The sequence below is a fragment of the Branchiostoma lanceolatum genome, chromosome 11 (assembly GCF_035083965.1).
Source record: "Branchiostoma lanceolatum isolate klBraLanc5 chromosome 11, klBraLanc5.hap2, whole genome shotgun sequence".
Lineage (NCBI taxonomy): Eukaryota > Metazoa > Chordata > Leptocardii > Amphioxiformes > Branchiostomatidae > Branchiostoma > Branchiostoma lanceolatum.
Genome location: NC_089732.1, coordinates 8679327 through 8702788, shown reverse-complemented (window position 1 = coordinate 8702788; position 23462 = coordinate 8679327). Strand labels below are relative to the sequence as shown.

Sequence of the window (23462 nt, the reverse complement as noted above, 5' to 3'; positions counted from 1 at the left end):
GTCGGAAGTTGGTTCAGTGAGTAGCGTGCGTGGATTTATCTCCAAGCAGATGTTTTGAGGCTGAATCGTCACTTTTTCCTAGCTGAGGAGGCGGTTTGTCACGATCACAGAAACGGACAGCTTGGAAAACGTAACCATTAGCCTTCTAACATCTGCTTGGAGATTGCGTGTGGACAACTATACGTATATAACATAACACAGACACTGGAGTTGATCCCGGCAATTTAATGACAGTACTAGTCTAATTTTCCAGTCTACGGGTTGGATTCGCAGTCTGTCACTAATGTCAACCACCTCAGTGATGATTTATGTTTTGCGCTTGGACAACAAAATGTTTCCACAACTTCTTTAGAATGACTCTGGTTCATTTTTGCTAATATACAATCTACCAGTACATCCGTGAGTTGAGGCTAACTGTTCTACATGTTCTGAACACCGGTGTGACGGTTCAGGTGGTGTGGTGCTCGTGATGCTGTTCAGCACAGGAGATGCGATTCCGACAGTCCCGCCAGGTGCGCTGCTTCCGCTGTGCTTCTCACTCAGCGGCCAAAATTATATCGGCGGAGGACCTGAAACAGGGGACTCATTTTCAGTCTGGATATTTGACTAGTATGTGGCGGATAAGGACACAAGAATGTTTCAAGGATGCCATCCGAGGTTTAGCACCCTTTCACATTGTCTGTGATAAACTCAAATAAAGAAATAAACAGCATGTGCACGATTGATTTAGCTACCTTTGAATTCTGAGATTGCACTGGGTTTAATACCCAGCGTGGCCGAGTCATACCGTGTACCAAAGTCTTGACAAAAATACTGCTTTCGCCATTTCAGATGGTGACGTAAACTCGGCGGCCCGTGTATGAGGGAACGTCAGGCGTCCAACCTCTGTATGGTTTAATACACTCGCCGTAAGGAAGCCGCATTGCACTAATAGACGACGAACAAAAGAGTCATGCTTCGTCCTCAGTCTGAGGTCAACCGGAAAGAAGAGAAAAAAGGTCATATTGAAGATAGCGGATCTTACAGACGATGGGGATCACTGCCATGCCTGTGGCTGCATGAATCCATTTGCCGTCGAAACACGACATGTCATGGTCGCCCTCTAGAGGATCACCCTCCTCGCATTCAAGGAAGCAAATGTCCCCGGTGATGTAGGGTGCTTGGCAGCTCTCGCCCTTCATGGTGACTCCCTCGTTCAGAGTTGGATCAGGGCAGTTCTCTGGGGAGAAGAATGTACTATTGTGTATTACACATTGATATAGATACCAGCAATGGTTGGACTTGGAGTTAGATCGAGGGCCCAGCAACTCGTGGGAAGTAACTCTAAAGATGACGTGCCTATGTCGGCGAGAACCAATAGAATCAATATTTCAGTCATTGACTATGTACATGTCCAACATTCAGGGGCATAGTATCCTGGGCGCCGTTCTAGTTAGTTTACCGGGTTTCCTACACGAGCGAGTATGGGAGGCCCGGTAGTTAAATAAGACGGCACCCATGCGAAGCCATAGCATTCTATGGGGAAAAGATTTGATATATATATTCAAATATGCCCTTAAGAAACGCAGATCTAGACGCGCACAAGAGAAGGGGGATACATATTGAAATCATCTTCAAGTAGATGTAGGGTTCGGCTCACTGTTTTACGCCTATTTATGTGGCGTTTTGCTTTTTTAAGTCGTCACCTGCTTCTATTGGCGAAGAGTTAAAAACAGGTAGAAAGACGTATACAACGCGTAAGAACACACGTAAAACACTGAGCTAGATCCTATAGAAGATCCGTTAGGTACCGTGGATACAATGTCTGAAACTTTCTACCACCAAACACACATTTCTGAATAATAAATAACCAGAACGGATGGACATAGACATTACACCAACTTTCACTCTGTTAATATTCTCCAAGCAGAGGTTTAGGTTTAGTGGGCTCGGAGTGCCCGGGACTGTCCAGAGGAGAGAAACGTTTAAAATCACGGACACTCCCGACATCTACTCACCTCCCAAATATCATGAAGACCCATCCACAGCTTCTTGAGTGATGGCTTATTACAAACAAACAAACAAACAAACAAACACAGTCCATCCCACACGGAGACTAAAACATAACCTTCTGGCGAATGTAACAGGGTTCAAACAAACAAATGTCTGCGGGGAGATTACCATTGCATTCCATTAAGGGTCCGTGCCAATTTCCGTCCAGACAGGTCGAGGTTGCAGACGACTCTGTCCCCTCGTACATGTGGTACCCCGGCGCGCATGCGTAGCTGCAGACCTCCTGTTGGTCGTAGGGTGCGTCACATCCGGAGATGACGGTGTTATTCTCAGCTGGCGGCTCATCGCATGCTGGGAAATCAAGAAGGATGTTGCTCACGTTAGATGTTCATCTTCTTGTTGTTTTCTACCTCAATGAGAAATAGTGGTACTGTTCTGGATGTGCCTGAATGTATGTGTGTATGCATGTTTATGTGTGTGTGTCTGTGTGTGTTTCCGGATGTGCTTGTGGTCAGCATAACTTCAGAAGGTCTGGATTGAGAGTGGTGGTATTTGGTGTGTGTAAAGGTCTTAGGAAGTTTCAGCTGTCCTTGGTACTGAAACAGACCTTCCAGTGTTTGTATCTTTTGTTCTGGACATGCTACGGTTTTGATCTTTTTGGTGGCAGACCGCTTTTGATGTCAGGAAGAAGTGACGTATAGGTTTCTGCTCCCTATACCTAGCAGCTACTTCTTGTACTTCAGGGGCGTTTTGTTAATATTAGAGGATAACTGAACAAAGGAACGACGGATTTCCATGATATGCACTAAGCATGCAGGTAGCTTAGACAGAGCTGTACACAATGAGATGGAAAGTATGCGAATTACGATGTAATTCACATTATTATTTAGGAAATTATACAATTTCATTGTTTTCCATCATAGGACTTTGATACATTTAATATATGTAATTCACGGCAGTTAGAACATCAACAGATACCAGTTATGTATACATGGGTTTGATTTGTATAATTAATGCCAAAGTGCCATCATCTAAAGGGTAAATAACAGGAAGTCCATACCTTTGACACAGAAATTATACACAAAGAAAAACATTATCCATAATAACAACTCCGTCCGTCTAACCTAACGTAAACACGATAAAAGAACGATCAGATTGATTATATGATACTGCTTATGCCTTTCTTTACTTCCCTATGGGTGCTTTTTTGTGTTTTTTTCTGATACGCAAGCAGCATCATATCATCAATCAACAGCTAGTGTTTTCAGACAAAAATTGTGTAGTTTGTTTAAGTTGTGCACCATATTTGAAGTTGATATTTGCATCGATGGTCTACCATGCCAGTGTTTATCACACAATTCAAAAATTTGTATAGAAGTTGCAGAGGTCAATAAGTGTTATTAAGTACTCAAGCCTTTTACAGTTCAAGAAAAGAATACTTGTCGTTCAAATGGTAGCCGTTGCTGCACTATGAAATGCAAGATGACAAATCTAAATCGTTGTTGGTCACAGTCAGCCATCTGGGATGAGTATTGTGGAATGGGTATTGCAAGTAATGCTGGGAAGTATACAAACCCTCCTCTGAAGATCGATATACCATATATCACCCATGACACCGTCGCTGTTGGGCTGTGTGTGTGTGTGTCTGCATGTGTGTGTGTGTGTGTGTGTGTGTGTGTGTGTAGACACCGGTGTGTAGTAAGCGTGTTTGATGGACATCTGATAAACAGATTTGTCGTCTGATATCCGTGACGGTAGAAATCAAAGCCGCTGATATGGTGACAAAGATGAATGGCAACTGGCACGGAAATGCGAGCATGCCAGCTCCAAGCGAAAAGAGTCAGAAATAGCTTATCTCCAAGCAGACACGCACGTGCTTGTTTTTACACAAGTTACAACTATAAATCTTAGCCTGACGAAATCGACGCTTCAAGCCGCCCTTCCACTGGTCATGCTCCTTGGGGTGGAAGCTTACAGGCCCTGACACAAAGATTGTGTAACATAGGCTACTAAAAACCTCAGCCAGATCAACGGACAAAAAAATTGGATATTTAGAAACTACACTTAAGCCATGGTTCGTTATTGGAATTCACTACTATATCATCAAATGTGGCAGCATGCATATGCATTCTTTTATTTGTGAAGGGTGTGTGTTTGAAGTCTTTCGACTGAATAACATGTGAAACTTGTGTGCTACACCCAAGTAAATGCACCGGCTATGCCAGCGGACTTCTGTCCCTTTCCACTAGTCGTCGATCGCTGATGAGCGAGCGTGCAGCGACCAAAGTTGGCTTTGGGTAACCCCTGGTTTCTTCATCTATGAAATTCGTTGAGCGAATCTTTGGTCGCTCAGCAGTCGCCGCACGGTCGCAACCTCTAGTGGAAAGGCCACAACACATACACGTAGGTATGTATCGCTGTATCGCCAGCATGTCCCATGTCTACCCGGACCTGGTTCCACCTTGTCAACATTGGCCCTCTAGCCAACTCCTGGTCGGGACGTGCAGGCAGCTCTCCTGTCAATCATCCTGACTAATCATAATATCTGACTTTTTACCGGTATGGTGCAATTGTTTGTCACACGTAGTAAAAAGGATGATGAAATCAGAAGGAGGGTTGGAGCAGACTAGTCAGGAGGCGGCTTCTTTTATCTGTGTGTTCTCGGTATACCGACGCTACTTGTAGGTATAGGAGAAACATGTCATAAGTTACAGACGCTACAGTAGCACCTCCTTGCCACCAGAGGCTGCGACCGCGCTGCGACCAAGGATTTGTCAGATCGCTCAACGAATCTTTCAACGAATGTTTTTACGTTTTTGTATCTATTGCTGTCTTTTAAATCATACTTTTACATCTGGCATTATATTCTGGCAGTATGAAATCAGACAGGGGTCATACTGATCCAATTTTGGTCGCTGTACGGTCGGTCAGTAAATCGCCGCCTAGTGAGGGCTTTATAGACGCTACAGTTAGGGTGAGCAGAGGATAGTTACGGGTGACAGCAGGATAGGAATAACGTGTTGGTCTATTGTACAAAGAACAGACTGGTATTGTACATGCTCTAGTTTTACTTACTTGGTGCGTACATACAGATGAAGGGCAGCTGGGACCTGAGCAGAAACAACAAATGTTAGAAACAAACATAGTCCTCTTAGTAGCCTCCAAAGCAGGCTGCCTGGACTTGGGGGGGGGGGGGGGCTTTTGCAGATTACTTATTTTTGTACTGGGTCGTTTGTGCAGCAAGCCCGTAACCAGTAGGTCGTATGGTTACGGGCTGGCTGCACAAACGACCCAGTACGAAAAGAAGTCATCAGCAAAAAGTGTATCATTAGCCCCGCAAAAGGCCAAGAGAAGGGCTTTTGGGGATATATATAGTTCTATTGCACTAGGTTTTTTTTTTGTGTGTGGCTGCGCAGTTTTGCAAGTCACAGACTTGGATGCCCCTTTCGCCTCATGTATTTACAGGTACATGTATGTGGAGTCGTATTTCATTAGTTTGTCATACGCACTATGATACGAAGCAATAGTACGCATATGCCATTAGTAAAGAAAGACTATGAAAAAAAAAACGGCAAACAAAATAAGCCCGACTCGAAGAGACGTCACGCGTTCGTGATTGCCATCAGTGTATACAGCTAAACAGCGTCTGTTTGTAGTGGCAACCGGTCAATTTTAAAAACAAGCACATCACTCAGATATAGTTCGGCGGATGATTGTGAAGAAGAACGAGTAAACACCGGTCACTATCTCGTAAGATATTGACACTTTCGAACTATATTCTCATCTTAAATCATTTAAGATTAGAAGATAAATACACAATAAAGCTTCCCAGTGTGCTAAGTACCGTACTAGTATATCTCTACAACTGATCTAATCTTGCTGAGTATAGACTTCAAAGTTTTTGATCTTTTCAAAGTCCCGGTCCAAACAAATTCAAAGTGACTAGTCTACACAATATCGTAGTTCACATTCAAAGATTATGGCTTAAGACCGAATTTTACGACTAACAATTTAACAATAATTATTGTTCAGTATCATGTTATTGATATGCCAACGGACCCGGTCATATCGCCGGTAGACAGAAATAGTAAACAGATACGTTAGATGTAACCGTTTGATATCACAAAATATAAACAACATGTCACTCAACTCTGGTGGCGACTCTTTTGTGCTGCAGTCTTCCTCGGTTTCCCGACTGATCCAGGCGCTACGCAAGGAAACAACAGTTAGTAGTCGGTATTAGTCCATATATCACGTGTTTTTACATTCAGAACACAGCGACACATATCACATATGTTGTCTCTCTAGTATAGTTTCTGAGAGGCCAACATATATATGACATGAACATGGTAAGTAAAAGCGTAATTAACATCCGCACTACAGATTCGGCTATGGCTAAATAGTCATATTCGAGAATGACAGTCTCTGTCACATAGTTCCCATCTGTACATGTATTAAAGCTGATAAACATGAACATAACAACTTTCCAAAGATATGAATATTCAAACCATTGTAGACCTGATAAGGAAATGTCTGCTGTAAGAAAAATCAATAAAATGCATGCCTTTATTTGTGTGTGTGTGTGTGTGTGTGTGTGTGTGTGTGTGTGTGTGTGTGTGTGTGTGTGTGTGTGTGTGTGTGTGTGGCCAGGAGAAATTTGTCACATGAACTGTCAAAACTACATTTCTGTCTTGATTTTTTCCCTATCACGAAACTAACTGCACTCACACTGTTCTGTAGAAGAAGTCAGCGGCGTGCTCGTTATGACAGTCGGGCGTGGCCAGCCGGCCGTCCTGCGCCGCGCACTGAGCGGCGGCGTCCGAGTAAGTCGCCTTCGTGTCCCCCGAGAAGTAGTAACAGTGCCCTTCGAACTCTTCGTAACCGTCCGGACATCCTAAAAATAAGGAATAAGTGACAAAAACAGCACAGATAAAACAGCAAAAGAGGTTTAGTACAACTGTTAGGTACTGTCATACATGTAAACCAGGCAAGCGTATAATCATCTACGCCCCCTTTCCAATATAGGATGGACCGCGATGCGACCGCTGAACAACCGTAAACAATAGGGAATTGGGTGCCAAATGGCTGCTTCAGTGTGCTAAAGGTTAAAACACCGCGAAATCATCCCTACCCTACTTTCTCGAAAATAATTCTCTGCGAAAATAAATGAATTCACAGTATATACACTATGAACTAGTAAAGGTCTGATGGTGTATGTTGTAAGCTGTGTCTAGATCTAGCGACAACTTTCCAAATTTGAAGCGATAGTCTACGTGGCAGTCCATGACGTCACACAGACTGGGAGTGTCCTAGTCCATACAGTCTAGCCTCCTCACGGTGCAGACCCTCTGCGTGACTGGCGGTTTTCGATGGCTTTGTTTGTGTTTGCGTTTCTGTGCTGTTTTCTGATCGCTCATCATCAGTTCTAATGTGGCTATGAATATTGCTAGCAAAACTTGTATGTTCGGTTCGCCAGCCCTAGGGAACCATAGAAAACCGCCAGCCACCCCGAAAGTCTGCACAGTAGGCTACCTGTACATTTTCTAATATTTTACTAAGTCCGGCTGAAATTCATGCAGGCTGTACAACTTTCTCGTCTTCACCAAAACCCTCGTTCCTGATAAGAATACATGTAGTAGTTTTCGGTCAAAACAAGCTGAATAGTTTTCCTAAGTTAACATGTCAGACAAGGTCCGGGTGGCTAGCCTCCTGCCCAGCCCCCGCCGGACGTTTTTTTTTCTTCAATCAAAAACTATGTTTGCATTTTTCTTATAGCTGTGGAGTTTCTGTTTGCTTGACAATATGTGTGATCGCTGTCCGATTTCAGACGGTCATCGGTTAGCCTGTAGCTAACACAAAACTGCATAGTTGAAACAAACACGTCTGGCGCCCTGCATATGAGGCCGACCGAACCTCCCACCCGCAGTCCTCTAACAAATCATTTTACCTAGCTAGAGATATCAACACATAGTTTTTGTTTAAATACCTGTTGGCCTACATATCTTTCTCAGTCACGGACGAAATGTAGTGAATGCTACTTGAAACGTCTAACCGTTTACAAAATCTATCCGATTGCTTGAGTAACTGTTGTCGTGTATCTTATTCCCTGGACATCTATTAAACCTCCTTCATCGACGAATTCTACTTATAATTAATCCACATTAGATGTTTGGCTCTAACCGTATACGTGTTTCTCCTGATGTTCGTCTTCGTGGTGTCCGTGCCCCTCGTCCGAGTCGTCTGCACGGACCGGGCGGGGACCCAACAGCCCGACGGCCGCCAGGAGAAGAACACCGACCGCAAGACGAGACATCGCTTCTGTTACTGACTAGTACTGTTTCGGACGCGCTTACAAGTCTTCGGTAGACACAGGTCACTTCTTTAACACGGTTATTGCCGGAGAAAGACGGTAGTAAAAGTTTCTGAAGTGGAGAATCGAAGACAACAGGGACAACTGTCTGTTCTAGAACTTTACCCGATGTCTTCTGGAACAAAGCTCCAGAGATACTTTATTAGAAGAGAGATTGCCACGTATCGTATCCTGTCTGGCACCAGGCCTGGTGTGACGTCTTAGATGTTTGATGTCACACACTCTCTCTACCGCAATCAAGGCGCATGATTGGTCCACGCATGTGTGTGGCTCACATTTGCATGCGCGTAGTTTGATTTGAACCTGTTTCTCAACAAAAAAAAGAAGGAAAAAAGAAAGAAACGAGGTACTCTTGCCCCTCCGGCTTTACAACGGTAATCACTTAAAGCTTTGACAGTCAAGAAGTGTAAAGGGTAACCCTCATTTAGCCGGTTAATTTGCGTTCATATTGGGCTAAGATAGCCGGCTGAATAATAACCGGTTGAAAAGTTTCTGCATAAATTAGCGGGGTCAGCCGACTAAAGCATCTTGTGGCCCTGAATGTAGTTTAACTAGAAACCTTGCTGTCGGCTCTCCCACTCCTCCGGTTGTTGTCTTTTTTGACCTTCTTGTAGGCTGACTTAAGATTTTTGATTTTGCTGCGGCATTGGTCCGTCGTCTTGTCAAAGCCATTCTCCGCCATTTTCAGGGAATACGTTCCTGTTTTGACACAAGCCCCCCAGCTTTCTCTGCGTCTCCTGAGCACCCAAAAGAGATATAAGGAGCCTTGTATCCGGTCTAGACCAATAGACTTCCATCGCAAGTATAGAATCGCCGAATCATTGACAAACTTGGCGGGAATTGCACACGGCGTGCACGGATTTTGCACACGACTCGAAATAAACTCGAATGATGACACGTCAACCAGGAAGAATGACGTCAATTGGAACCGGCTAACTCAGGTAACGGCTTCATTTAACTTGTCCCAAGTATGCAAATGATATGCTAATACACGTATATAGGTGTGTATGTATGTTATGCATGTATGTATGCGCATGAGGCACACAAGCATACAGTTGAATGTAGTTACTTACATAGAACATTTTGATTACCAAAATACAAACTTGATAGTATTTATAGTACTGGTTATAAAACACAATAGAAAGAAAAATAGCAGACCAATTTGTATCGAGTACAGGAGTTTTTATTATCTAAGTTATACAAAACATCATGTACAAGTAATACATATCCATGTACATGTATGTTAAACTAATACATGTACATGTACATTTTAACCGTAGATTTTCTTATGTTACATATCTTGGCTCTCTTTAGACAATCAACTCAGGACACTGTTATCCTACCAAGTATTCTGTGTGTTTTGGATATTGATGTAACGAAAATGACAAGGTGTGTATTGAAACAATATATAGTGATGTTTATCTTCACAACAGAATGACAGGCCCATTATACGTGCTTAGTCCACAACCTTGGTCAATCCCTAACCTCCAAGCAGAAAATCATTAAGTTTTTTGACCGGCTCTTTTTTTGACAGTCCTCTGGGGTAAAGGACAATCAGAAAAAATGACAGGTCAGAAAACTTCATAATGCTCTGCCCCAACATCTGCTTGGCAACTAATTCCCTGCCAAAACTGGCAATATTTTGCAACTTACGACGGAGTAAAGTGACTGCAACTTAATATGTTGGAAAGTGACTGCAAAGGAACAGCTACACTGAATTTGCTGACAAAGGGACTTCTCAGACTAAAGCAAAATTGCAATGTAAAGGCATGTTTGACCAACATCCAGTGCACAAAGCCCGGTACATAATTGCTTTACTCGAAGTCTTCACACTTCAACAAAAGTGAATGTTGATGTTTCTGATGATGTACAGGGACGCTCCATGCATGCCACACACCACGTTCTAAGTTTTCTGACATGATTATATTACAGTCATACTACTTTTGGAAAATAGCATATGTTGATGTTTGTGATGACGTAGATAGCCGTACCACACACCACATTTCTCCCCACCATGTCCAGAAAGCTAACCGATATGATTACGTTACTCATACTACTTTAGAAAAATGGCACAGAAGTCTCAGCGAATGTTGGTGTTTCTGATGACATAGATGGCCTCTGTGTCTGTACCACACACCACGTTTCTCCCCACAACGTCCAGAGAGTTGACGGACATGATGTTATCAAGCAGGAGATTGGACACTTCCACCTTCTGTTTCCCCGACTTAGCTAAGAGCCACGGGCTGGTCTGGGTGTGACTTTATTGATATAAAGTAAGTGTTTAAGTGATTTATTGTGAGTGTATGAAGGAGTGTGTTTGAGTTAACGAGTTGATGAGTAGCAAGAGATTATCGATAACTTTTTCACATCGCCGTGCACTAGCACCCTCTAGCGACTCTGATTATCAGGACATATAGATCTTGAACTGACGAATGACTACTTTTCGTCAAATTCGTCGGTCTTTCAAATATCCCAAAAGTTTAATTTTGGGGGTGATACCTACCATTTTTGTCGCAAATATGTTGCGCACAATGAAGAGAGTGAACCATTTAAAAAGCGCCAAATACGACATTCGAAAGGACATGCAAAAACGCATTAAAACATGTGCTTAATAGGATCAAAGGTCAAGAGATGAGAGACCAAAAATGAAAACACAAGTACAAATGTATCAAAACATCTAACAGGACCTAATTTTATCAACATATAATATGTGCATTATTTCTCATGTACGTGCACTACATCGCATCTCCACACATCGATGCCTGTATTAGTCAATGCCAACTCTACGAGCCCACTTGAACATGAGCTTGAGGAAGACAAGTTGCACTTCTGCCTCCTCAAGTGCAACTCTAAGGTTTCAAACACTATTCCCAGCTGTACGTTACTTGCTTCAAGTGCCACGTACAGACACTTCAGACACATCTTAAGAGTAGGTGTTATCTGAAAGACATCTTAGCTAAGTCGTAATCACGTACTGCTTGGGGTTCTTCTCTATCGCACTTATAGAACAGAAAGTTTCCTATTTGTCATGCGCAGTCATAGGTCCTCCGGAATGGGTGATGCGGAAATTGCCGTCTGGAGCCTAACGATTCATATCGGCTGAGGCGAACGCCCCTGAGCGGATATCTATGCCCCCGGAGAAAATGTCCCGGGGTTTGGGTGGGTGGGTCGCTTTAGACTCCATCGGCGGGCGGAGGCCTATAACTAACACCCAGGTGTGCTTACACGCTGCCTTTTATAGTGTGAAGGTATCACCTGATTCCTTCTGACCCATGACCGCGCATGACAAATAGTTTCCTATTTGTCATGCGCAGTCATAGGTCCTCCGGAATGGGTGATGCGGAAATTGCCGTCTTCCTCCAACGCTGTATCTGTCAGTCTACCTTACCTTTTACTTTCATCACAACGTCACATTTATCCCTTACTAACTCTATCTAATGCTAACCTTCTGCAACTGACATCTCATTCCTTCCCCTCACTCATCATCTATTATTCACCCTTTTTGCTCAAAGTGCATATTGCCATCCCCTTTGATAAAGACTCATGTTCAATGTGCCTTAATCTCACTCGAATTACTTCAACAACTTCAGTAATAAGTTAACCTTGATATTGCTTTCTATTTTTCTTCCCATTCTCATTTCTCCATTATAACATCGAATAAGTCTTAATCCAAATTTGAAGGGAGGGGATACACATTACTGTTTCCCTTAAAAGTGAAAATAAACGATTACGAAAAAATTTTTGGCTGATGCATATCGAACGTTGAAACAACTAAATCAAGTTAGTTAACAGATCACTAATTAAACCATACGTATAAACGTGTACACATACCGACAGCCAAACTAAAACATATATATATATAAGACAATGCATTAATACGCATATACGTTAACGTACATCAGTACACATGCGTGCATTTATTGGGGAAAAAATATAGAACACAACAGGCAGACTATAAACAGACTTTAATAAATATGCCCAAGAAGGGACAAACATGATGCGAATTTACAAACTCATCAAATATATCATATGTTATCAAGCCCTTGAAAGGACTAAACATAAATACCAACACTTGATAAATAACCAGAATACATCTTTTGTTTATTTTCATGTAGCATACTTAAAAGCGCTGAAACCTTTTATTCATTCTTGTTAACATAATTCTTTATAAACTTTATTTTCACAAAGCAGTTGGATAAATGCCGAGAATCAAGAGTCCGTGCCGGTTCAATTTATACAACACTCTAAAACCACGTCTTACCAAATAAAGTAAGTCATTACAAAATGGCTCAGAATCTGCCCCCACGATTTCCATAGCCTGGCGGTAACCCTTCACCTGGTGAAATGTATTGTTAACAACGCTCATTCACAGCTAGTTAAAAACACTTAAACTCCCAAGCGCCGAAAACAAGAAATATCTAACACTCCCTCTTGGCTTAATTCCTTACCGGGAACACATGCACACATTCACAAATACCCCGTTCGACAAGGCGCCGAATCCGGGAAATATTACAACACTCCCACTTGGCTTGATGCCTTACCGGGAACACACGCACACATTAACACATACCCCGTTCGACAAAGCGCCGAATCCGGGAAATATTACATCACTCCCAATTGGCTTAATGCCTTACCGGGAACACACATACACATTGACACATACCCCGTTCGACAAAGCGCCGAATCCGGGAAATATTACAACACTCCCACTTGGCTTAATGCCTTACCGGGAACACATGCACACATTAACACATACCCCGTTCAACAAAGCGCCGAATCCGGGAAATATTACATCACTCCCAATTGGCTTAAAGCCTTACCGGGAACACACGTACACATTGACACATACCCCGTTCGACAAAGCGCCGAAACCGGGAAATAATACAACACTCCCCCTTGGCGTAATGCCTTACCGGGAACACATGCACAAATTGACATATACACAAAATAACACATACTCACCTGCCGAAACCGGGACACACAACAGGGAAAATTTCGAAAGGCCGAAGTAAATAAACAACAACCAAAAACAATCACAACGTAAAAGGGGAAAGGAAAACAACAATCAAATACTTTGTCAAAAACATTAGAGAAGCGTAATCACGACACAAAATAATACAGAGCTCAATAAAAAACAAAGGTAATTTAGTCAAAAATCATGTGGATCAAAACTATAGAGGGCGGCATGAAACCGTTGGGAACTCTGGTGAGAATGCGTAAAGTGGGTTCGTGGGACGGTGAAGCTCTGACATGATGCCTGCATGGCGTCTGGTAGCTGTTGGCAGGATCCCCTGGGTTGCCTGGGTGCATGTCAAGGGAACTGCCGGAGGTAGAACGGGCTCGTGGGATGGTGAAGCTCTGACAAGGTGCCTGCATAGTCAAAACACGTTGAAGAGAACTGAGGAATGTGTCCCAAAACACAAGGCAACAATACAAGGAAAAAACAATCTTAAATCCTTGCATGTCCATCCACACTGCCCGGGTTCCCAAGGACCACAACGTGCCGTTTACTGGAACAATCTCGGTACTGGTGTCGCTTGCTGCGCTGAAGTAACCCCTTGCTGGGTTGGACTGGGCAGCGCCATCGTCGGATTCGGGACTACAGCCGGAGCCTGCTGACCAGTAGCAGGGGCTGCCTGGGTCGCAGACGAAGCTGCCTGCTGTGCCGGGACTGGAGTCGATTGGGAGGACGGGCCTGGTACTGCGGTAAGACCTGCATAGTTAAAACACACGTTAAGAACAGGGCATTAAATACAATCCTCTTCTCCTCCTCAACCAACTTTTGCCACCAAATCCAAACCAAATACCCTGCCCGGGTTCCACAGGACAAAACGTGCCGATTACGTGAACAATCCCGGGCCATTCAGACGATTTTTTTTTTTTTTTCTTTCAACTTTCACCACCACTATTACACGCATTCAAACTACCAAGCAACCATACACAATCTCACAATCAATCGCGTAACGTCTGAAATAAATTCAACCGAAAACAAACAAAAGAAATCCTAGAGAACAGGAAATGTTTACCGCCCCCTCTACCGGGAAATCGGGAATCTGAATGAGGTCGCACAGCCCCACTGATTGCTGGATGGCCAAGGTGACTCCTCGTTACGGTCCCGCAGTGTGACGACCTGGTCTAACGCCTGAGCTGTCCCTCGCTGGACCAGACCAACTCGTCGCCGCCGTCGGACCCGGGACTGGTGCCTGATGTACCGGAGCCGCTACCTACCTGACTGGAGCCGTTCGAGAGGCCAGGCCTGACATTGCTGTAACTCGCACACAAAGACCTGTATGGTTCAAACACACGTCAATTAAGTACAAAAACACGTAGCAGAAAATAATCCACCACGTTACACTTAGTCCAACACATGTGCATTCAAACCAATTACCTGAATAAAAAAGACAATAGGAAGGAAAAAACAATGGCATTCCCACGTGCAGCCAGGTGTCGCATACCTGTAACCATTGTCTGCAGGAGCAGACTACACAAGGAAACGAAACGCACGGAAAACGCAACGAATGTACGAAGAAAAGGGAAAAGTCCTGGCCTCGTGGCAGCAGCTTCCCGAAGTTTAACCTGCTAAGTTCCTAAAATATCTGCAAACAAACGTAGGTTAAACGTACCCTGCTGTCCAAACCAATCAACGAGTGTCTAGGGCGCCTGCAAACAAAGGAACGTAAATTAATTAGGTCACACATGTAGGCACACCTGGCCTCGTGCCAGCGTGGCTGGAAGAGAACAAAGGACAAAGGAAATGACCAAATAGCACGAGAATACAACTCCGGCTATCTCTAGTCAAGCAAAAAAATCTTGCGCAACTGTTAAACAACAAATACACAACACAAAGACTGGAGTCACTCGAACACAGCCTTTCAAAAATAGGATATTGCAACACGTGGCCAAGCCAAAAAATTCGACACAACGTTAACTACAAAGTAAATGCTAAAACTTTCACCCCTACCAGTTCAAATAACCACTAACAAACCTATCCTCTCCCTTCGAAAAGAAGGGACAACCGAGAGAAAACTGCCGTATAGACGTGCCCGAACGCATTCGCGGCTTGCAGACAATTTTCCTCGGCTTCGCTTGCTGGACATTTTCTCCGGGTGGTTGATCTCGTAGACGAAGAGCTAGGGACTCCGTCGGCGGGCGGAGGCCTATAACTAACACCCAGGTGTGCTTACACGCTGCCTTTTATAGTGTGAAGGTATCACCTGATTCCTTCTGACCCATGACCGCGCATGACAAATAGTGACTTAACAATCACTGCCCCTCCCCATAAGGCCAAGTGAATGGGATTCTATGGATGCTATCCACGCGTGCATAACGTTTGCCGATAAGGACTCTTGTCGTTTTAGACAGATGGTCAAAAACACTCAATATTCACACCCAATTAGTAAATAGTTGATTCAAATCTAGATGTTGATGTGAGCGGATGTCAAAATTTAAAAGAAAATGTGTCACAGTCCCTATGAAACGAACGACGAAAAGTAAGAACATACGATCAAAAATAAGGCGAAGGAAAACATTTTGAAAAGCAAAAAACAAACACTAAACTGTCTTTCTGGCACCGCCGGTCTGAATTGTACTGCTATTGGTTATGCACAATCTTTTTCTTTACAAGTCTATCTTTATGACTCACTTGTCCCCCCCAATGACTAAGGCAAGGTAGAGTAGAGCATAGCTTTTCATCTTTTTTACTCCTACCAAGACGTGCTCCTCTCTCCACTAGTGCGGAAAGAGTAAAGCCACTACACCACGTCTGTAAACACACGACCCCACGCACAGGCGGTCTGGAGATGGTCGCCGGGATTACCCTTAATTACTGAAGAATGGTCTCATTCTTTGTAAGTTTATCCACGCACCAACAGTTCATGTCTTATTTACGATGGTTAGGACATCATTTTTAACCTTCTCCCTGCTGCCTAACTCTGTAACCAATAGGAAATTGGGTGCCCCACGGCTACTTCAGTGTGTAAAGGTTAAGACAGAGGTTGTCAATCGTCTTAGGAAGAGAAATCCTGGAGCATCCTAAGTGTGTGCACAAATCAGCCATGTGTCACAACTCAATAGAGGTCTCTTTCATTCCCTCCATTCTGTTTATGTCACAACTACACGCTCGTATACACGTTCTTTAGCAATCAATTTCATGTATACGAGGTCGATAGTTTATAAGGAGTCAATATACCCTCTAGTCGTACGTGCCTTCTCTTAGCGTCCGCGGTCGTCATGGCGACGGCGTCGTCACATGCTTTGTCGTTTGAGACCGCCATCTTTATTCGCTAATTAGCCGACTTGGTCTGAATCACGGGAATAAAAGCTGTTCAAATATTGATCCAGGGTCAGTAGTGCCCCGCTGAGTTGACACACTCTGATATGGCATGTCAAGGGTTGGTTGGGTGTATGTTTTTGTAGGGGAAAGGGGAGACTTATTGCATAATGTTAGCGGGATTCACATAACAGTTGAAACTTCAAGTGTACAGGTTTGCTCACAATGTACATGGCTATCTTGGATAATGTAGAACCAAGGATTTAAAATCTGTATTTAACCACCATGGGAGAACATAGGGCAGCAAAAAATTTCCTTGCTGTTTCAGCAGCAGGGTATATTTTTACAGGGAGGGGTTGCTAGCCCTTCCCCTTTCAAGTAAAGTCAAAACGTGCTCAAGACACGTCCTCGAACAAGGGACCCCAGTTTCACGTCCCTTCCGAAATACGGATGCAGCCCCAACCGAGATACGAACGGATTGGCACCATGACATCCCAATGTCTAATGTATGTTATGTGAAAGGCTAAAAACGTGTGAAAGAAAAACGATGACATTTCCTTATTGCTGTACGAAACAACTGTGAGAAATACTTGACGAGTCTGATATGATAACAGCCCAAGATAACTACAGTCAACATAACAACCGAGATAATATTTATGGTACAGTTAGAAGAGCTTAGCATTCTTTTAGCTGTGACATTAATCCACGGTAAACAGACCAACAAGTCTATCACAGACAGCAGTTTGCGGTTAACGGTATTTGGTTGTGATTAATGATTAGTTATCGCTTGTACAAGTTTGTTTTGGAGTCAATTTGGCCGTGTCCGGGCCGAAAGGCCGTGTTGTTATCTAGGCTTGACGAGCTCGCGGGGATAGGTAAATACCGATAACATATTCTCTTCACCCATAGTAATCCATTATATAGCGGACACACACGCAAACTAGACTAATTGGTACGGCGATAGGGGCAGATTCAAGTCGATTCGCTGTTTCATGGCACATAATCGTCATCTCTTATATCCTGTGTGAAATGAAACTTTAGAAAACCAAACACTTACTTGCTACTGGAACTGTAGATATGGTGGGAGATTTTGGAAACAGAATGGGCTTTTTGGAAACAAGTAGCTTTCCTAACGTTACATATAACCTCCGTTAACATTAATTCGTCTGGTTACATAAATCCGCCACTCTGAAAAATAGTAGGTTTGAGAGATCTCTTGTGCAGCATCTCCCAGGTATACACAGTACAGATGTACAAACGTGTGGACGTTGGTTGGACATCTGTTTGGACGTATCTTTTCAGGGTGGCGGAATTATGTACACTGGTGGAATTATGTTAGTAGATGTTAGATATGGGTGTACGTGTGAAATACCACATGATTCATCCATTCGTCTTCCCGTCTGCAGAAGAAAACAAGAGAAAGAATGACATCTGTCATGAACTAAAACAACAACAAACGATGCGTGACGTGTCTTACTTTCTGGGGTCACTTAAGAGGGCGCGAAATCACTTAAGTCTTAAAACAAACTCTGAAAAGACCACCAGACAATGGATTTGACTCCTGGTGACGCCACCAGCCCTGTGACGTCATGAGAAAACCTCACGGACGACTTATGACGATGAATCAGACGACACAGTGCCTGTGTCAACAGGTGGCATTCCTTCAGATACTTCACTACGTCTACATCCGTTTTCTTACGCATCTAGCACGTAGCGTGCTTCCTCCGTCTTCAAGAGGACTCCTACATTAAGAAAAACTGGGGTGCGCTGGGTTTTTACTCAACTGTAATTTAACGTTAATTTCTGTCTTGTTTTAGACAGTTAGGAGTTCGATAGTTTAGCAATTAACTTGACTGGGGACTTGAACTTCACCCAGATAAGTGTAAGGTTCTCTGCATAAAGTCAGACCGGAAGAATGTCCAGCTCCCACCTATATACATCCTTGGAAAAGTCGTCGAACAAGTGTCGTCATACACCCACCTTGGAGTTACTATCCACCAAACCCTGAGATGGACTGATCACGTTCAAACAATGTGCAGTAAATCCAGGAAACTTATAGGTGCACTCTGTAAACTTAGAGGAAAACTAAGTAGGGAGGCTTTTGAACTAGCCTACAACACCATGATTAGGACTAAGTTGGAGTACGCCTCTGTACTGCTAGGTGATCTTTGCAGCTCAGCCAGCAAATTGCTTGACAAAGTCCAATACCATGCAGGCTGCCTTACAACCGGAGCCATGAAGGGAACTCCTAGTACCAGACTTGCACAGGAACTAGAATGGGACAGTCTGGCCTCCAGGAGACACTACCATTCCATGGTGATGATGTACAAGCTCACAAATGGCCTCGTGCCAGCACACCTCCAGTCGCTCATCCCCTCCACAAGAGGTGAACAGAGGTCAACTAGACTTCAGCTCCGCAACACAACGCACCTACACGTCCCTCGCTGCAGAACCAAGGTGTACAGGTCCAGCTTCATCCCTCATGCATCAACCCTCTGGAATCAACTTCCACAGAGACTGAAGGAGGCCTCGACCTTAAACAACTTCAAGAGAATGTGCAAAGACTACCTCCTGACCTCTATGCAGCATCAAGCGTACAGACGCCTAGGTTCTAGGCACTTCAACATCCTCGCTACCAGGCTAAGAATGGACTGGAGCCCCTTGCATTCCACCCTGCATCTAATGAAGATCAAAGACAAGTTGTGTTCCTGCGGTGCGTCCTCCGAGACTGTTGCCCACTACCTGCTACATTGTCCGCTCTACAACAGCCAGAGGGACGTCCTAGCTGCTTCAGTCCACCAGCTCACACAACAACGTCTGTCCGTGTCTACCCTACTGCAGGGGTTACCAGGCTATGTCAATCAAACAAACAAAAAACTTTTTAAGGCTGTCGAAGCATATATTTCCTCTACAAAGCGTTTCAATAGTCCTTCCATTTAAGCCATCCACGTCAACTTACCATGCCAAACTACTTCAAATCTTAATTACTTTAGTATTGTTAACCCTGACCTCTGACCTCTCAAACCTCTAACCTACTTGTCATTTATTAGTATTATTATTATTACTAGTACTATTATTATTATTATCATTATCAAATCATTGTGTACGTTAGTGACCTTATTTGTATATATGCGTAGTTTTCAACATTGTAATTGTATGTGATGATGAATTGTATGTACTGTGTCAGACACCCAAAATCAGCCACGCTGCCTGGGTGGTCTTTGTATTGCCGTTGCAATTTGAATAAAAAAATAGTTTAGCAATGGCATAAACACAAAACATGCAGGTGTACAATAGTGTCATATTAAAGGAATGATAGCAAGAAAAGTGTTATAAACTTTAGCCCGCCCTCCCATTTGGAAGATGGTACATCCCAAACGTTTTCAAGTTCTTTCACCCGACCCAGGTGTTTGAGAGGGCGTGTGACGGCAAACAGTGAACTGTGGTGACAAGTGGGCCGGGCGGCTGCCGGGCAACGCGGTTATTTTGCCAGGCGGAGTAAAGCGGCTAATCCGTGCCTGGAGAAACAGCATGATTCACTAAGGTATTACACCTCTACTCCCGCACACTTGTGGATTGGACACCTTTCTCCTCGTTAGCTAATCGTGTTAGAGAAGGAGGCTATACGGGAGTGACACGGACCGCTTGGAATAACTTTCTGGACGGGAGAGGAGTGAACGTCTGCCGAAGACGCCGTCACGGACGTACGGTGGGGTAAAACACGAAACTGAGACGGAACCGATGAGGAACTGACGGTCGGGGAAGCGTGTTAAACGCCGTGAACTTCCTGCCTGGTGCCTGACGACCAAGTCAGCTATGGGGCACGCGGCTCGTCTAGAGGAGCTTACGCTACAAGAGGCGATACTTCAGGGGTTGTTCGGCCATGTGAGGGAGATGGTGGAGGAGGGAGGCGTGCCGGTGAACAGGCGGGACCAGGAGGGCCGCACGCCGCTCATCTGTTGCGCCCTGTGCCTTCGGCACGACCTGGGCATCGGCATGGCCAAGATGCTGCTAGAACACGGCGCCCGAGCCGGGCCTGTGGACCGGGCGGGAAGGAACGCTCTTAGCTACGCCTGTTCAACAGGATCAGAGGGGCTAGTAGACGTTCTGCTCGGCGCTGCTGACTTTGACTTGAACAGGAAGGACAGACAGGGAAGGACAGCCTTGTTTCACGCCGCCTCTAAAGGAAGGACGGACATCGTGAGGAAACTTGTGGTAAGGTTATTGCAGTACAGCCAACCGATCAATGTCAGGGACATGGCCGGGGTTTCCCCTCTACTAGAGGCGGCTAAAAACGGCCATTCTGTGGTGATCGACGTCATGATTAAGGTAGGAAACGTCGAACCGACACCAAAGGAAGAAACGTACCTTAAGACGAGCAAGGAGGAATACAACTTAGTGAAGGTGCATAGGGCTCAATTCTTAAGGCATAGGAACTGTTTCAGAGACACTGTCGAGAAGCCTACAACACCGTCAAGGGTACAGAGTGCACCGAGTAAGGCACGAGACGCCGTCGGGATCAGGCCGGGTAGCAGCCGCCCGCCCAGCGCAATGTTACACCTTAGACCAAAGACAGCACCCAACCGTATCGACCTCCCGACGCCATCCCCCTCTGTTAGTTTTGACTGGCGGTCAATCAGGCCACGGACGAGTTGGAGAACTGAGCTACAAGATCTGTACAAAGTGCTTGAGGTGCAAATCTCGCCGTCGTACCGGAAAAGCGCGGTCCCTCCGCCCAAGGTGCCGACACCGCCGCCGAGCGAGAGTGGAGACAGCGAGTCGGACGCGTTGTCGGACCGCGGCCGGAGGAAGGGCCTATCGACCGGAGGGACCTCGGCGAGAGACTCATTCAAACGCCGAGCATCTCTGCTGGGAGGTACGCTGGGCAGGGCCAAACGAGGGTCTCTTCCTGCGGTACCAACTATCGAGCTCCCCGAAGAAAAGGAAGAACCATCGTCTGTTTTACAGAGGTTTAAGAAAAGAGGCTCCATGTCCGTAAGAACAACTATTCTATCAGCTAAACTTAAAGACTTAGAAGGGAAAGGCACAAAAGATACTACGGACACTAGAGCGGCGTCCAATCGTCGCGGGTCTCGGGAACTCGACGCGTCTTCATCCGACGACAACAGGAGACCGAGGTCCGCCAGGTCGAAGAGGGGGTCGAAGGACTCGGATGACGACACGAAGGAAAATCGTGACAGAAGTGACAGTTTCAGACTCGATCCTGCCAAGCTTGCTAAACCCAAACGAGGATCCATCTCTGTACACACAGACAATAAGAGCGACTCTGCTCCGAGAGAAAAGTTGACTGTAACTCCACCCAAGTTGACTCTCAGTCCTCCGAAGAACGATGCCACGAACAAGCGCATCTCTGCTCCTGCCTTGTTGAGAAACAACTCCAACGTAGACATAGACGAGAAGGCGGCGGTACAGTTCGGGTTTACTGAGGCGACGCTGAAACATTTACAGACCCTCGCTGATGAGGCCCTGCTTCACGGAGACAGTGTGTTCTCAGACACGGAGTCGTACTACAACGGCACCTCCACACCGAGAAGACTGTCCACTGTAACTGAGATTGAAGACTAAGACTAAGTCACTCTTAGACATCAAGAAGACATCTCCAAGATACAATCAGAACCTCTGAAAGACTATATGGTACGTCTTGGAAGAATGTGCTGTAAGAAAAGCTACAGGTATATGTAGATCTAATCGCTGATATAGAATACTAGTAATACCTATTTTCTATGTTAGACTGATATACGCATATTGGAGCTGCATGTGCGTGTGCAATTTACCATGACACTGGGGGTAAAATTATCCATGGCCAGAACAGTTTTGGGTCCATCGGTCAGGAATTCCCCTAATATCGACTCTCCTTTCTTTTCTTGTTAAACAAATATCGAGAGGATCACTCTAAATCCCCTGTGAAGTCACAACACCGTGTTGCGACGTCACTTTAAAGCAAAACACCCCGCTTACAGCCAACATGCCTGGGTTTGAATGGGAAACTAAGCTGTGTGTCATCCCCGATAATTAGAACATTCCGCCTGTCACAGTTCACTTGTTGTACTAACAAAATCAGACCGTACCGTACTAACTACAACCCCAAGCTTACGGCATTCTCATAGACAAACAAGACTCCGTAGTCCAGTTCTCTTTTGTTGTGTCGTTAAGGAGGTAGTAGGATTGTTCCAGCGCCTGGTCGTGTTGTGTGAGACTTATGTACGGTAACCAGCGGGGCATGGCAGGCGGGGGACCGATCAAACAACCCCGGCAAACATTTAACGACGCTACGGAAAAACACGCCCGGGCACACCTGGTTTGTTCTGATTAAACCGCCGCAATTACGTCGTCGTAAATTTCGATCAAAATTGAGGGATATTTGAAAAACTGTCAGGTTAAGGGTGGGAAAGATTTTCCCATTCTATATCGCACGTATTCACTTTACTATTTCCTCCATATATTATGGGACAGCCTTTCTTAAAGTATGTTTGCTTAAGTTTACGGCAATAGAAAATATTGAGTAGTCGTATACATGTCAAAATTCTGCAGCGACATTAAATTTTCGTCATTACCAACATATGGCGCCTCGCTGTTAAAGCCCAACTCGGCACGCCTCTATCATAAAATCAACCCCATGTAGCTTATTGGATTTGCTGTACTTGGTATCTAGGGAAGGGTCAACACCCGTTAGGTCACCTAAAAGGCAACACATCTGTTTGAACATTTTCAGTCAACATTTCCTTGTTTGTAGCTTAAGTGTCCTGTCGTAGGCCCGATTTATACACGCGTTTTTTTAGTCGAATGGGGGTCGACTCAGTGCTGTGCAAG

General features: G+C 44.6%; 2 protein-coding genes and 1 long non-coding RNA gene across 3 annotated transcripts; 1 reads left to right on the top strand and 2 right to left on the bottom strand.

Annotated features, from left to right (window-relative positions):
* Positions 1-444: 444 nt before the first annotated feature.
* On the bottom strand, positions 445-9185 carry LOC136445372 (complement factor H-related protein 1-like). Its single transcript, XM_066443349.1, has 7 exons — positions 8173-9185; positions 6721-6886; positions 6143-6199; positions 5068-5102; positions 2161-2343; positions 1025-1219; positions 445-569 (listed from the first exon to the last, which is right to left on the bottom strand). Exons 1-7 carry the CDS (start codon positions 8303-8305, stop codon positions 553-555), a joined length of 786 nt encoding a protein of 261 aa, XP_066299446.1. The 5' UTR covers positions 8306-9185; the 3' UTR covers positions 445-552.
* Positions 9186-12246: 3061 nt separating this feature from the next.
* LOC136444590 (uncharacterized) lies at positions 12247-15614 on the bottom strand. Its single transcript, XR_010757286.1, has 2 exons — positions 14389-15614; positions 12247-14075 (listed from the first exon to the last, which is right to left on the bottom strand). It is a non-coding gene; the product is annotated as an uncharacterized lncRNA (long non-coding RNA).
* A 4833-nt stretch (positions 15615-20447) lies between these two features.
* Positions 20448-22217, top strand: LOC136445180 (protein phosphatase 1 regulatory subunit 12A-like). The gene has a single exon (XM_066443048.1). It carries the CDS (start codon positions 20448-20450, stop codon positions 22215-22217), a length of 1770 nt encoding a protein of 589 aa, XP_066299145.1.
* Positions 22218-23462: the final 1245 nt, after the last annotated feature.

What these genes read in the sequence shown, in the direction of transcription:
- LOC136445180 (XM_066443048.1), top strand. Translation starts at nt 20,448, where the DNA reads ATGGGGCACGCGGCTCGTCTAGAGGAGCTTACGCTACAAGAGGCGATA.
- LOC136445372 (XM_066443349.1), bottom strand. Translation starts at nt 8,305, where the DNA reads ATGTCTCGTCTTGCGGTCGGTGTTCTTCTCCTGGCGGCCGTCGGGCTG. An exon ending in ACAAAAGAGTCGCCACCAGA is followed by an intron (nt 5,103 to 6,142) that starts GTTGAGTGACAT and finishes GTTTCTGCTCAG; the next exon opens with GTCCCAGCTGCCCTTCATCT. An exon ending in ACCCTTAATGGAATGCAATG is followed by an intron (nt 1,220 to 2,160) that starts GTAATCTCCCCG and finishes TCTTCTCCCCAG; the next exon opens with AGAACTGCCCTGATCCAACT.